The 16,607-nt window shown below is 36.9% G+C and overlaps 1 protein-coding gene across 1 annotated transcript in view; it reads left to right on the top strand.

Moving 5' to 3' along the window:
* Positions 1-14,675: 14,675 nt before the first annotated feature.
* LOC129277279 (GTPase-activating Rap/Ran-GAP domain-like protein 3) overlaps positions 14,676-16,607 on the top strand; it is a 43,871-nt gene continuing 41,939 nt past the window's right edge. The window contains exon 1 of the mRNA XM_064110180.1: positions 14,676-14,742. Coding sequence (XP_063966250.1) covers positions 14,698-14,742 — 45 coding nt within the window. The 5' untranslated portion in view covers positions 14,676-14,697. The remainder of the gene's footprint in view (positions 14,743-16,607) is intronic.

Genomic DNA, 16,607 nt, shown 5'->3' with positions numbered 1-16,607 from the left:
CTCTCTCTCTCTCTCGTGCCTATTCTTTGTGTTTTTAATAATGTTTCACTTCTTCCTCTTGAATAACAAGAAATTAGTGACATAATAATCACTGAAATAAGAATATCTTATGCCTAAATCATTGCATAAAGAACCAACACACACATGAACCCACATACACATACACGAACATATACATGATATACACACACCCTCCTCTCTATCTATCTATCTATCTATCTATCTATATATCTCTCTTCCCACCTCCCATCCCTTTTCTCTTTCTATATGTGTATCTATATCATTCTATGTCGTTTTCTCTATCTTTATGTGTGTTTGTTTGCTTCATGCCCCTTTCAACTTTTTATCCATGCACCCCTCTCACCCTTTTCGCTCCTTCTCCCACTTCTCTTCCTGTCCGTTCTACTCCATCTCCCTGTCATGTCTGCCTCTCTTTTTGTTGTTGTTGTCTGGAACACTTTTCACCTTCACCTTCATCCCATTTTCTTTCTTTAGTCGTCTTTCTTTTTTATTGATAAGGGAGATCCACTCTCCATGGTCTCTCTCTATTTCCCTTTCTTTCTTCCTCTCCTCCCCCCCCCCCCCCCCCTCTTTCTCTCTCTCTCTCTCTGCTGTCACTGTTTCACGTATTTCTGTCTCTATTTGTTCTTTTTTCTTATTCCTCGGCATCCCCATTTCATTGACCCGGTTGTCACGTATTCAAAGTAGGCTAAGATCAGCATGATCCGTCAGATTTCTTAGTCTGTCTACACTAGTCCTCAAACATGGGAATCGCCCACAAGTGGCCTCGGATCACCCTCCGCCAACGGCGTCACTTATATTGAATTACTGGTACCAAACATGGTTTTGATTTGGGACGAAATTATCTTGAGTTACACGAATCGACGCGGGACGAGTTTCCGTTATTTGATGCGGAGATTGGACGTATTTTGACATCTTAAAATGCACAGTTTCAATCATTCGATTTCCACGGTGAAGTCTGTGTAAGGTATTGGTGAACAAATCTCGGTCAAGTAGAAAAATAACCCAGAAGTATGATTATTCAACTTGTGAAAGGTTTATGCTATTTGCATCGCGATATCAGAAGGATAATGAGACGATAGAGTCCTCGGGAAATTTAGGGACAATGTGACACCTAGCATGACATACACGTACCACGGCTCTATTCTGGTCAACAAATAGTCGCAAGGGAACTTGTGAAGAGATTATGACGCATCATTTGAAAAACATGAAAAATTAATATTTGAAAGTGAGAACGAGGTGAATTTGAAATACTTATGTCATTATCAGATGTAGAGGATGGATCAAACCAACGGCCCAAAATGTTTAGTCCCATACATTCAAGATTCATAGGACATACGATATTTCCCGAAACTAAAAAAGTGCACAATAAATCTTATAGTAGTAATACAACAGAAAACTTAGTGATTTCAGTATGTTTGCCATTTCACGATTCATCGTCCTTCCCCTCTCTCCACGCTTGTATGCCTCTTCCTCTCTCCTTTCATTTGATCAACGTCACTTTCCATCTTCTCAAAATTCCTCGACATTTGTGTGACACGTTGATTACATATAATTCATTCATTATAACAGTAACTTCATTTTATGTTGTTTTGTTGTAGATGCAGCCGAGACTAAATGAAGTACCTCTTTCGGCCCACGCCTCCGATTTTTATTTCTTAATTAAATTTCAAACATGACAATACTCCTTGCTGACATTTAATGTGTTACGTATACATGGTGAAAAGTGATGGTCATTCTCGGTGTTCCTAACAGTCTTATGTGTGCAAATTTCTAACGAATCGAATTTGGTGTCGACGTGACATATAATGTCCATTCCTCTTATACCTAGGTAGATACAAACAAACACGGTTTCAATAATGTCATGTGAAATGAAAATAGGTTTCCATTCAATTTTCACCTACATACATCAGGTAAATGGCGTACCTTATTCGTAAATGGGACTTTATCACCGATTTATGCGAGCGTACAAGGCTTTAAATGACAGAAATTACAAAACTAAATGCATTCTCTTTCGTTCATCCAACCAAAACATGCAAGGCCCATTAGAGGCATCATTAATTTTTTATGAAACATTTAAGTGTTTCTCATAGACTCCTAAAATATAGTTTTGTTTATATTTTGTATCCCCTCGTTGTTAATGATTGATTACTCTACATACAGTGGCGTTAAACATGCCAATCATACTAACAATTATGAAGATGTATACTCTTCAACACTGTATACCCCGTGTTCTATCTCGCACTTTATATAAGACATAAACATGATAAATGTACATGAGACAAATGAAGGAGACACAGACTTCTCCTTTCCCACAGGTTTGTTGACTTATCTACCTTAAAACAAAGTCTGAAGATATTAATCATTTAGATATTGTCTGCACATGTGCATATATCACGTAAATATCTTTTGCTTGAATCATATTGATATAAAATCTTTTTAAAAAACAGGAATATTTAGTCAGTGCTAGAGATTAGATGGAAAGACCACGATACATCTTCACATGAGAGTACATTCATCATCTGACCTATATGACGTGCCATTTTCTTCGTTTCCATGGAATCCATGAAGACACTTAACGCACCTCGTAAGCTGGTATGGGAACCAGTTTGGACCCCAAAGGCAATCTTCTAAATTGGACAGACGATCTTCGCCCAAAATGCCTATAATTATGACCCACTTGTAAGACCCCAAAAGTACACCTTCCAGTACAGTTGTATTGCCCTAGTTTTATCTTCCTTATCCGGGTCTTTACGGTCTATTTTTTTTCTCAAACGATCCTTAATTGGTTCCGATGACTTTTCTTTTCTGGTTAACATAAGAATGTTGTATTGGTATCATCTTTGTAATTATTAATGTTTTTAAGTAATGGCACTGATAGCTGTAGTAACAGTAGTAGCAGCGGCAGCGCTGGCTTACGGGGGGCTGACTTAAAAAGATAGTAAAGAAAAGGACAAGAAGTTATGGTGGACGAGGGGTATTAGAAATAATTTGTCTGGGTATTATGATAAAATTGGTAACAAAAGTATGATTAATTCTTGAAAGAAATAATTGTTTACTTGCTCGCTTCGCTCTCCTGCAATTATTTGAAAATCGTTCCCCATACGCCATGGTGTACCCCTTAAACACTCCCGTTACACAAACATGACAAAGGTTAGCGATTAGTCGTACGCTTGATTTTTTTTACGATTGATTGTACATTGTAGTCAATGCGATCAATCGTACATTGTAGAAAAGTGTTCAACGATCATTGCCAAGATTTGTGTTACGGGCCCCAGTTCTCCATCTGTAATCCAGTAATGGTGCTTTTCAAACTCAAGTGGTCAGCTGTTTGGAGAGAAAATCATCACTACCACACCAAAACCATGAAAACCAGTTTAACTGTGGGCAACGGGGGCAATCATCCAGGCAGACAGTTCGATTTTTGACACGTGTGTGGATTGCATTACCATATAATAACACGAACCCGATTCTATACCCGCCGTCGACTAAATATATCAATAACAATATTGATTGCACTCAATTTTTAACTGTCGTGTGCCCTGTAGTCGTGCAGGGGTCCTGCTATTTAGCACGACACATGTAATTGATATGTATTCCATTTATTGCAAACTGTCCGCGAAAGTGGGAGTAAAGATCTTTCAGTTGCAATCATTTCTTTCGAGTGTTCTAATTGGCACTTCTTCCTAATGTTTGCTTTTCTTTTATTCGTTTTCTGTCGGATACACCAATGCAAACATTCAATTATTGAGTGCATTTTTGTGTTTATTCATCAAACGTTAACGAAAGCGATGCTCCTGCAAATTGATCACAATGTTTCAGAAGACGAGACCAATCATGGCAGTGCAGTGAGGGATACAGGAGCACCCCTAGGATTTGCCAGAAGAGAGAGAGAGAGAGAGGGGGGGGGGAGGGAGAGGGGGTTAGACTTAAAATACTTAGCTATCATCATTCACAGGAAGTATTTTCCCGTACATTTTTGACAGTCAAATAAATAGATAAATAAATGAAATAAATGAAATAAAATATAATAATAATAATAATGAATACTTCAAAATGTTTGAGGGGGACCAAGGCCCGCACGGCCCCTTCTTGGATCTACGACCGGAGGGATGTGTTCCATTAGTTTGAAGAATTCATTTTCCTTGAGTCGACAATCTTGTAATGTTTTAAAAATTGTCCAAAATTAAGAAGGATCATATTCGTTGGATGATTATTTTTCTAGTTGAACCTGGGGCAAAAAAAATTGTCTAGAATATTATGCATGTGAGGGGTGGAATGACTGATTAATGTTTAAAAGTTTTTTCACATACATTTCTAAATAGTAGGATGTGCACTCGTGCAGATCGTTAAGATGTTTTGCAGTTAAAGTATGGTAGAGAGTTTTTGGCTGGCCCTTGCAACCCCCCTCTCCCCACCCGTTTTTTTTTTAAACAGTGGTTGCGCAACATTCATGTGCATTCTGCCACAGTATAATACGACCTCTCGCGTTGGTGGTGCAACTTCTGATAAAAGAAAGAGCCTATAAATCCCGCTACGTACAGCACAACGCTGTGCGCATTTATCATACAAAAGTAAGTCGGTGTCATCTCCACTATTCGTCGAATTCATTGTTTTCTCATTAGACTTGCAGATATGTCATAAATACCTGGCCATCCACACCTTTAGGTAAAGTATCACTTCCTTGAGGATCAGCCAAAAGCTTTATGTTTGAGCCTAAGAATGCTCAAATAGAAATGCGTAAAACAAACTTTAAAGGTCATCTTCCGATTCATGAAAAGCTCTATCTGATGGCAGTGCGATGAAAATGCCCCATTGGGGCTTAGTCTCTTTATGCTGTTTCGACTCCAGAGGCGTTGTTTTTACTCCGTTTATGAATGCTGCAAAGAACGCGGCAAAAGGGAGACTAAAAATCAGAGTCAGTAAACATATAGCCTCGCTAGGATTAGCACATAGGGACAAAAGTCGTGTTTGATATGGAGTGATGAAGATATTTTTAATCAATGCGATGAAATCGGCAACTAGATTTCAGATTCAAACATAAGCAATGTGTCAGAGAACACTGTTTTCTCTGTATAGTATATAATACCCGACTATACTTAGGCATGGAGGGGCTTCCCTATTTTAGGGCGTGCCTGAATAATTCAATGTGATCTTTACTCTGTTGAATGGTGGTAGACGTCATCAACAGCCTTTCAACCAAGCTACCTGGGTCCAATCTGCATAAAACCTTTCTGTAATCAGAATAATTATCATGGATGTTTGTTGGGTTGCGTCTAGCTTTCTCATTCTCTTTCGACATTTCCATACCCTTTTTTTCTACAAAAAGAAATCAACCCAAATTAGTGTGCACTAGATACCGATTCGATTTTGATTTAATGATATTAAAAGGACGCACCATCGAAAGCAGTCTTATCGTTTCGCTCCCTCGCTTTAATAAATGATGTTTTCTGGTCTCCCTTGATAATTATGGATATAACTAACATGGATTTTTTTTTTAAGGGTTTGCATGCAGAGTCAGTAGGTCAGTAGGTATTACTGTTTGCAAACTGAACATTAGACTACAGTTCCTTGAACATAAATCAAAATGGGGATTTTTTTTCCATCGGGTCCTGTGAACTTAGACACACTAATTGAAATAAGTTCAATTGTATCTGCCAATTATTACCATTTATCCACTCTCGATGTTTTGTTGTTAGTATTTTCTGATGTTTCCTTACTTTGTATTTTCATGTTGTACGATGATTGTTTAACTGCAGGGCGCATTAAAGGCCAACCCTGCAGTATAAAACAAAAGATATAAATAAATAATATACAATTATATTTTATCAGAAAACAATTCTATTTCAGAATCGTCTTGTGTATCGTGTCCAGAAGATATCCGTTTATCGCGTTCTATAACAACCATCGACTTTATTTTGTAACGGAAAGCTATTACCTGTGATAATCATATTCCATGACACGCAGTTAAATAACAATTTTGTTATTTAATGAGCTCGTTTTTATAATTTGAATATTAAGTGATAAGATAAGTGAGAACTTATTGGTTTCTAGATAGTCATTTATGTATTCATAAAACCGTTTCGGTTTCCCTCAATTCCCTATATTGATATGTGTATTAGTTTTCACCCTATTACTGATAATAACTGCCCCACCCAGTTCAAAGAACTCATTTTGCTCTCTGCAATTACTTGACACTGTTCTATCATGTACGTGGAGAATATTTAATAGACGATCATTAAAACGGACATCAGAGAAATACGTTTAAAAAACTCACTAAAAAACGTTTCAATCCACAATTGAATATGCTGTGCCTGTGTGATTTAAAGCGTATGCCTTCAACTGTGACAACATTATCATGATCACAACAAAGCTTTTACTCGTACTTTTAAAGAACCTTTCCAATAAGGGTGCAAAATTGCACTACCATACTGGGCGATTCCATACGCGTCGTACGGGACATTTTGACAACAATTTCCAGGTTCCTAGCCGAATGCTTGAGCAATAAAATATTCTTTATTGTCAATGATAAAGCTATAGTTGTAGTCATGTGAAAAACTAATAACCAACAAACAAAATGATTATGGGTAAATTACAGGTGAAAATGCTGTGTGTCGTACGGGACTCAGAAATGTCCCATACGACACGCAACATTTTACCCTCTAATACACATATGGACTTGTTGGCTGTCAGTTTTTTGCATGTCTACCCAGTAGTACTTTGATATTACCACAAAACAAATTGAGGTTCTTCGTTCGTTTGGACAGCAGGTTAAAAAATATTGTGAAAATTGCTGATTTTTCTAGCATGGAATCGCCCTAATACTACCTCAACTATACTGATATCAATTTTACCATTATTATATCTACCAATTAGTGTAGTTACTATCTGCATCATCATAATCATCGATAATATCTTTACAATTTTTATCACTATTAAAGAATTATTTTTCAAGTTTAAGACGTCTTTCTTACTTTATTATCTTATGCATGGAAGTAATCGTATTGCTATGTAAGTTGGAGGTCAGGGTTGATCGCAAGCGTGAAGGGAAAGGCCGCGCGGGAGGAGAGTTTCAAAAGGAGCTTCGTCCATTTTCAATTTCAGATTTGCATCTAAATGCGTGGTATTATCCACTGTGCTAACACTTTCCTCTCTCAAGTTTCAGAGCTGTTTACCGATATGCTGCATAGTACCCCCCCCCCCCACGCGCTTCGTAAGTCTAGCATATCTGTCATGGAGCATTGCAAGAAACTTGCTATCGATGGCAAGTCGATTTCTAGTCCTTAAATCAAAATTGCATTTTTATTTGTATATCAATGTTCTGCTTCTTGTATCAGCAAAATTGATATGCGTTAGTTAAAATGTACCTATACTACTTGTAAATTTGCGACTTAGATTTGCACCCCTTTTGGAATATTGCGCCCTTAGTGAAAATAAAAGAGTCACCGTTCTTTGTCCGTTTAGAATGCAACAAAGTTTGCATTATAAGTAAAGGTGCACATTTACATGCACAAATCTGCGTCCTAAAATGCTACGAAATAATGCAGCACCTGCACCCGTAATTGTGCAAAAAACGACTTTAGGTACAAAGTTGCACCTCAAAATGAGCTCCCTTTCATACGTTCTAAGGGTGCAAATTCCACTTATCTCTCTCCGCCCCCCCCCCCTCTCTCTCTCTCTCCCTCGCACACACACTCTCCATCTCACTTTTGAAGCGTGTGTTCATCAGTGACTATTCACTCCACCCACCTTTTCCGTCGTTTGCCACTTTACTTGTTCATTGTGTTATCATCTGTGTTTTTTTTCTCAAGGTCCTCTCAATGAATGAGCTGGAGAGGAATGACTGTGAGTTAGTACGGTGTAATCATCTTATTTTGAGAGTATAAATCAAATTTACAATCCATCAAAGAATTTGTTTAGTATGCCTCTCGGTCTGAGAGTTTCCTTCAATTATTATCGGTGCAAACCACTTTTAAAAAGGCCTGATTTTTATGACGGTAATGACAAAATCTTGAGTTAGGGGCAGAATTAATCTTGTCATCTAAACTGATTAAATAATGAGAAAGCTTTTCTTTAGAAGGGAAGGGGCTATTGATATACATGGCAGAATTGTTTTCTACGACTCTTACTTAGAGGTGCAAAGAAATAAATAATTTGTTAAATCGATAATTCACTTAAGTGTGGAAGAGCCGTGGTGTAGTGGTTCTGACTCTCGCCTTGTAAACAGAGGGACGTGTGTTCGAATCCCACTGCGGTCTAGCGTCCTTTGGCAAGGCGTTAATCCACACTTTGCCACTCTCGACCAAGGTGCTAAATGGGTACCCGGTAGGATGCGAAAGATATTGTATGTTTGAATTTGCCAGCGCCATAATGAGGCTGCGATGAATGCAAGGAATGCTCCCCAGGAAATTGTGCACTTTTCGTGCGGGATTGAAATGAATCCAATTACCGGGGTAATAATATGCTGTAACGCGCTTCAGCCATTCTGTGAAAAGCGCTTTATAAAAATTGGCTATTATTATTATTATTATTATTATTAATCTGGTAATCACCGATTTCAAGTTTCTCTCAAGGTCAAGGTCATTTTAGGACAGGTGTTTATGTTTGCAGCAATTACAGCTGTGCCAGTCATCATTTACCCCCTCCCAAACACATAGAAAATGCTGCAGCTCTATTGTAAATTTAGGTGCAATCGGCAGCAGTATCATTTCCTGCATTTCTATTGCGAAGTCCTGGTATATGACTTCTTGATTTCTGCAATAATTTGTAAAAATTGATTGTATCTCTTTGTGTTGCACTCCAAAAAGTTGTATAAAAATGAACAATAACTAATACTAATTTGTATCGCATTTTAGTTCGATAAACATTGGAGAGTAACTGAACGCATTTCACCGTGAAGTTAAGATGTCAAGCAATTATAAAACCAGTGAAAATGTCTCATCTGCCATGCGGTCATAATCTAACCTTTAAAGGAATTTAGAAGAATCCATAGTTTGCTTCTAACTCTCAAGTTCTTGGTTTGCTATGTGCCTTTCTGTAGTAAATACGCGATCGTGATGATGTCTGTAGACTCGAAGCACAGACCCCCGCTTTCAGTTTTCCGTTCTTAATCTTGTCAATATTTACCCTGCGTGCTCGTGACATAGAAATATCTGCCCGTCATATTTTTCCTCTCGTCCGAGGTAGGAAGCCATTGAAACTCATCGACAAATATCGGTACTAGTGTATATCGCTGACGTAAATCCCGGGGATGGGGATATAACCCCACACCCCCCACCCACGCACACATTTTTTTTTCTTCTAGAGAGGATGGCCATCTTGCCCTGTACTCCCTCGCAAATTACATGACAAACAACAAGAGATATTATGAATGATGGATGGTTGGATTGATTGATTGATTGATTTTATTCGCCAAGAATAAGTGAGAAGAATAACTTGACAGGATAACCCACGAAAGCAAAGTGGGATTATTTCCAATGAGGTCCTATAACATCAATACATAACATCATACTAGTATTTCCTTTCTTTTTTATCTTATAGACAATGATGATTATGTGTAAGCGATGCAGGTGCGTTTTGAAGCTTCCGTGAACATTCGTGTGTTTTTTTTACATTCGAAGAATGTGTCACATTGTTCTCCTTCTTTTGTTGTATCAAGTTCAGATTCAATTTTTAAGAAGTTTTTCCCCGGAATTGCACATTGGTTTGCGTTATTTTATTTTCCCGAGTTAATGCTATTAAATACGAAAGAGCATACATGATAACATGGCTAAATTACGTTTGTTATTCCTACGTGGTGTGCTATTTCAGGGTAATGAAATAAAAAGCGCCAGTGGCGAAATCCTCGTCTGCGATACAAATTTTCATTTCAATTCATTTAATACAGAATTCATTTTAAATTGAATTCATTCTAATTCCAGTTGAAAGCACTCTACCATCATGACCATGTTCACGGAGTGATGTGCTTATATATTTCAAAGAAAAATTAAACCCTTGAAACAAATTTGCCTGTATGAGAACGGAAAAAAATCAAAGAAACAAATCAATTAAATGGGGAGTGAACTGTGAGTGGTCTCTCATTGAGTGTGTGTTATAAATGCATAGTCTTAAAATATACGTTTTCAGATACTAATACTACAGAGAATAAATTAAACTGAAGATAGGCTCTAAATTTTAAAGGATTTTTTGTCTTGTTTATCCAAGAGGCTATGGTGATGTAGCAGGGGTATACAAATTCAGAATGAGAATCTTATGTGCCCACCAATTTCGACATACGCTTTGATGACGTTTATATATATATATATATAATATATATATATACTTCGTGTGAAGCGCAGTGAGCGTGCGTCCATTTCCCCACCAGCAGACAATTTTTAAAGGATGGCGTTGAGCTTTAAAAGAAAACAAGCGAAAAAAATACCGAGAACATATTCTATATAAAGCTTTGATATTCATAAAAATATATGCATTAGATTGGGAAAAAGATCAAGATTCATCTTATTCAGGAAGAAAGTTTCAAATTATTCGTGAAGTGAATATCTGAAGCAGACGACGTTGGCAGTTGACTATTGGTGACCTTCAGATGGGATCTCAAACCATCATGACCATGAATGATACATGAATACCAAATCCCTCTTCTAGATTCAACGATGGATTACGAGGTCTCGGGATCAAAAAGAAGGGGTGAATATTTTTTTTTTCATTTATAGTCATATTAGACTAGTCGTAAAGAACAACACATACAAGTTGGCAAGATGAGGAAAAATAAGAAATTATTGTCGTTTGTTTAAAAATGTATGACAGTTGTGTTTTTTTCTGTTTCAACAGCAATCTGATGCAAATAATTTTGAAACTTCGTGCTTATCCTTTTCATACCAGAATAAGAATATATCATCCTTTACCCGTATACTAAAAAGTTTGCAAGGGATTTCAAAATTCAAAGAAGAAATTAATTCTTGATATCGAAAATTCAATTCTTCATATTAAGAATAAATGTTGAAAGGACTTGCCATACGATCGCGTCGCTGAAAGCCCCTTATGTGGCTGAGCGCAAATTCGTAAAGAGGGCAACATGTGATGCATATAGCAACTTCATTTCGTCGCTTCCCCCAATCAGACATGCGAACGAAACAGACCACAGTTAATGAACGTACGCCAATTAAACTGTCTGAAACACTCTCTTTGCCCTTTTGCGTCACTCGGGCAAAGTTGATCATCATGCATGCAGGAAGTATCTCCGAAATTATACTCCTGATAGAAAAACCACAACTTTCGTGGAAAACTAATAATTTTCATATATCAATAATCAGCCCGTTTATATGGGCACAGTCACCGGAGTTGGTATACTTGTATACGGGGTAATTGATATCGTAACGACTGCTCGCTTTATGCCATATCACCTCAAACGAGGCATGTGACTTGTTGTCATAATGATCAGAAAACATTAACATTTTCTTTCTGAGTATTAATGAATGCCACTCTACTATTGCCTATATGGAGTAGCGAGCCTGATTAGTTCAACGACCGTTGTAACGAGTATTGTTTTGAAATTATTTATTTTATTGTGACAGGCTTCGTTAATTGTAGATGCAGACGTGCCAGGAATACCCTGATCTTTCATATTACCACGGGATTATTACCCTAACCTTAAAACGAACAAACAGGTCAAAATTGTTCTGTGATTATTAAAACGATAGAGATACCAATCACGTTCCCACCTTTACCAATCCTCCGTGGATATTCAGTGACCTTTAATAGTCGAGTAATTTGTTTTTGAAATATTTCATTATAGACATTATCAATCTGATTATCTTATACGCACGGTGGAATGGCAGGGTCATTTTTCCCGTTCGCGCGGGTATTGCATATTGTACCTGCTATAATCCCACTCGATATGGTGATATTTGACAAACAAAACTGACATCGTCTATCTGATGATCTTGGGTGTTCACCTTTTCCCCCTCAAGTTTATATTTCATATATCTCGACTCACCATCATATACAGATACATTCCAAAAACTTATTATTTAAAAAAAAATCAGAAAATTACCCCCTTAGAAGGGCCGATGAGTAAAATCGTCTTAAAAAGGGTATAAAACACCAACACCCCTCAGCCCTTTCCCATCCGCTACCATCCTATGTGTTGTTTAGAGACTTTTGGTGGTAAAAAACCCTTTTCGTTTTTGTAAACACAATAAGTACACTGCAGAAACGCCGGTGTTGATTAAACACCAGCCTGGAATCTATATATGTCCACACCAGAAAAGTATTGAAACAACACCAGTTTGGAATCAAACCGATGCTGTTTTAATACTAATTGGTGTTGTAAAAACATCTATCTGGTGTTAGACCAAAACGAAACTGGTGTTGTTTAACACTTCTCTGGTGTGGACATACATAGATTCTGGGCTGGTGTTAAATCAACACCAGAGTTTTTGCAGTGTATTATCTAATTATCACTGATTAGTATGTTCTTGAGGTTAATGTCAAACAATGAGTTTTCTCATTTGATATTTGAAATAAATGGCATATAGGCCTACCCTGCTATCCTCAGATTGGTATGAATGACCAGCTGCAGTCGACAACGATAGTTTATTTCGAAGGACAATATGCCATCGTAATCAAGAGATTTGATTAATTTCCAGCAAAATTATACAGCAGACACACTGAAATAATCGGCTTATTTTTCAGACATTGACACTGTCCGCACTAACGTGTACCCCAAAGCGGTTGACAATAATCTTTTGCTTGTCGAAAGCATCAGTTATGTCCCCTCCACCGCCCATCCGCAGCTTATTCTTTCTCTATGTATGTTTTTTTCAGAGAGTTGCGCTAAGATCACATTATTGTCTCTCGTAAAACATAACACCTGGATATCAGTCTTCCTCCTCTTACCCTATGATCAGTGGCATAATGCGTATCGCATGGAATTAATCAAAAGTTGTGAGCGAGCAAAGCGAGCGAACAATAACTCACATTTTAATACGAAATCCAAGTTTGTGATAGATTTTGACATAAAACTCAGAAAATAATATTATATTTCACCCTTATCCTTTCCATTTCTTTCCTTTTCTCTTTTTTCTCGGTCGTGAATTTTTTATTGTTTTTTTTTTTTTGGTGGGGGGGGGGGCAAGACCATTGCCTATGATTATGATAACTCCTCAAATTGGAAACCACTTTGCAGTGGCCCAATTTACACAGAAAAAAGGGAGTCACTTGTCCGTGAGTAATACTTGGTCAAAAAGTAGTCAAAGTGACACTTTTGAGCCAGTGTTACAATATTAAATCACACATGCTATTCTGACAGATTTCTTCACTTCAACGCGAGCGACTCACTTTTTATTCAATTTCGCTCCCATCGCCTCATTTCTTTATTTCGTATATTTTAATGTTTTGTGTTGATGCTTGTTTTTTTATACAGTTGTATCCTTTGCCACCCGTCCTTTCTCTCCCCCTGCCTCCCCCCCCCCCTCCACTACTGACCAAGACTTTCCTTCTTTCACTCCCCTGTCCCCAGGCAGAGTAGGGCTCCTCCCCAATCACATTATCAGGATGTGACCTTTTCCTACCTTTTAACTATACATTACATACATGCATGCAGTACACGAAGCGAAAGACGAACAACATTAATTATTCAAAGAGGATCCGAATGCGAACTGTAGCCTTTACTCAGAATTCCGTCGAAAACTTTTACGGGATTTTGAACACGACGCCGCTAAAACGGAAATGGATTTCGGAGAAAATGATTTGATTATGCACGTTATACGAGCTGCTGTTCAAATGTCCTCTAAAAAAGAAACATTACAACAAAATAGAAATTTGTATTATTTATCAACCAATTATTGAAAGAAAACATCGTTGTTCGTCGTTCATTGTTTTGTCATTTTTTTTTCAACTTGTGGCCGTAATGAACACCCATTTTCAGACCGGAATGAAATAATAGGCTTAGGTAGTCTAAGCTGTTCAGTAATTTGAATTACATCGAACTATTATTGTAACATTTAAATCAAAACAACCAAAAGTGTAGGGACCCTTAACACGTTATTGGCTTATCATTTATGAAAATTTGATTTCTTTTTCCGTTTCAAATACTTGATGCCGCCATCTGTAATACTAGTATTTTTTTCTAGACGAGCGAAAGCAATTCCAACTCTTACGTTATAGATTTAGTGACAGCATATTAGAAGGACACATGCATGTACAATAAAACTGTGACTTGAAAATGTGACCCACTTCGCCACTGCCATACTTGAGAAGTGATTTGCACCCCCCCCCCCCCGAAAAAGCGCATTCTTGTTATTTTCTTGGGCCCAAAATTTTAATGACAAAATATCAAATCCAACATATTGAATTTCAATTAATCCCCATAAATGATGGAGATTATATCGAATCTTTCGTTAAACATACCATATTTTCTTATAATAATCAAATAAAATGTTAAAACTGAGTAATCTTTGCTTCTACCAAAACTCATGGAGGCATGAAAAAAACTTTCTTTCTTTGCCCCCCCCCCACCCTCCCTTTGAATTGAACTTGATTAAGAATTCACGAAACATTAATTTTGTTACGAAACCATCATGACCATTGTGTTTTTAGTTTCTTACATTTTTACAATTTTTTTTTCTCTATCTGTCGTTTCTTCTTGTCTTGCAGCTGGTTGCCACAGACCGAGAAGGGATGTCAACGGGACGCTTTCGGGTTGAAGACGGCGAGAGGGATGAGGTAAAACCCAAATTATTTTTTGCATTTTCATTGAATAAGGTTAAGGGTGTCATTATAAGGAATTTATTGTATATAAGGTTACACTGTTAGCTCATCTAACATCGGAACATGCGGATCTTGTCAATTTTTTTCCTCTGTATTTATATATCATGTCCTGTCATTATTGTTTTCAAAAGGCAGGCACTAAGCAATATTCTTCTTCTTTGTTGTTAAAAGGACGTCGACCGTCCCCAGTTATGTTTGTGCGCATATTTTACGCCACGCGCGTTGACGTCACAATAAGGGAACAGGTGAATAATCAGCTGACTTTACAGTCATCTGCACTCTGACAGCAAAACTTGATGTGTGATTTTTACAAAGCTATTACCTGAAAATGATATATAGACCAAATTTTTAAACGCCTTTATCTCTTAAAAATACTTTACTCTGCAGTGCTGTGAAGTATGGCGAATAAGGCCTCGATTTTGATTAAACTGGATCGTGGTGTAGACCTTTTGACGCGTTTTTTTAAAGAACATTTGCTCCAACAAAAGTGTTAATAGTTTGAAAACAAGCACACGAACCCCCAATTTTTAATGTTCACACCTCTTAAGTATCCCTTTCTCTAGAACCACGCAAAATTTGGTGAAAATGATATGGATATAATTTTAACTGTGGAGCGTCCTTATATGAAATATTACGAATGTTATGTCCCAGCTATAACCAGAGTCTGAACAGTACGTCTTCATACAAATTTGGTTAGTGATTATAGTTATGATTTGGCTATCATCTTTCACAAGAAATGTATTGCCTACGAAGTGTATATATACACCTCGTCCAGTTGATGACAGCTGACGTTTCAATTAGTAAATGATCACTTTTGCTAAATAATGCCAAATTCTCATAGGCTATACACGTGAAGATTGATCGGCTCTACCGTGTGGATAAAAAAAGCAGGCACTAAAAAACTTCTCCTGAATTTATATGAAGTGTTATGAAAGTGATTTTTCACGTATTGTTAATGTTTAGGGTCCGTTTCTTGTATTTAAATGGTGTTTTATTGGTCACTTCAAGGAACATTCAATTCAATGCAGTTGAACAAATACAAATTATACATTTTAAGAAATTACAAAACAGTTTATACATAACATAAGTGGATGACCACTGTATCATGTCTCGTCACCTGCGTTCGTGGACACTCTTTTTGTTATTTCGAATAGCTATAAATTTTTCCATTTCATACGATCTAGTTAACAAAATAATCAACACAATCAGAAACTGTTGGTTTACATGATTTACATCTACTTAGATAAATTGATTTCTTTGCAATAACTAGAACGTGATTAAAAAGAAGACATTTTTGATAAAATACCAAGTATTACACTTTTTTTCCGTTAATAATGAAAAATCAAACATAGTGGGTTCTCTTCCTAGCTGATGCTAACTGTGTAAATGGATAATCACAAAATAAATGTTCGATCGTTTCAATTTCTGCATTACAGAAAGAACATAAAGGTGAAGTAATGACTTTCATTTTATACAACTTAAAGTTCAAGTTTAAAATATCGTTCAATACTTTGAACTGAAATTCTCATGTAATTTACATCAATAGTGTTCAATAGAATAGATGAACGAGCCAATACCAATTCTTTATCTGAAACATCATATCTATTTTGAAGTCTAAACGTACTTACTGGACGCTCATATCTTTCTGCTACCAATAGATCATAAAAATGTTTACTTTATTTTTAGCTGTACCAATTCAAGAGGAAGAATAATATTTGATATAGCTGCATTCTGAAATGAGTCCGTATATGATATTTTACAAAAGTTTGTCTTTAAAAATGCAGAATATACTCCTTGTAATCTAAAGTAGTCGTTGGCGT

Source organism: Lytechinus pictus, chromosome 15 (genome assembly GCF_037042905.1).
Source record: "Lytechinus pictus isolate F3 Inbred chromosome 15, Lp3.0, whole genome shotgun sequence".
Classification (NCBI taxonomy): Eukaryota; Metazoa; Echinodermata; class Echinoidea; order Temnopleuroida; family Toxopneustidae; genus Lytechinus; species Lytechinus pictus.
This window is presented reverse-complemented; position numbering and strand designations above follow the sequence as displayed.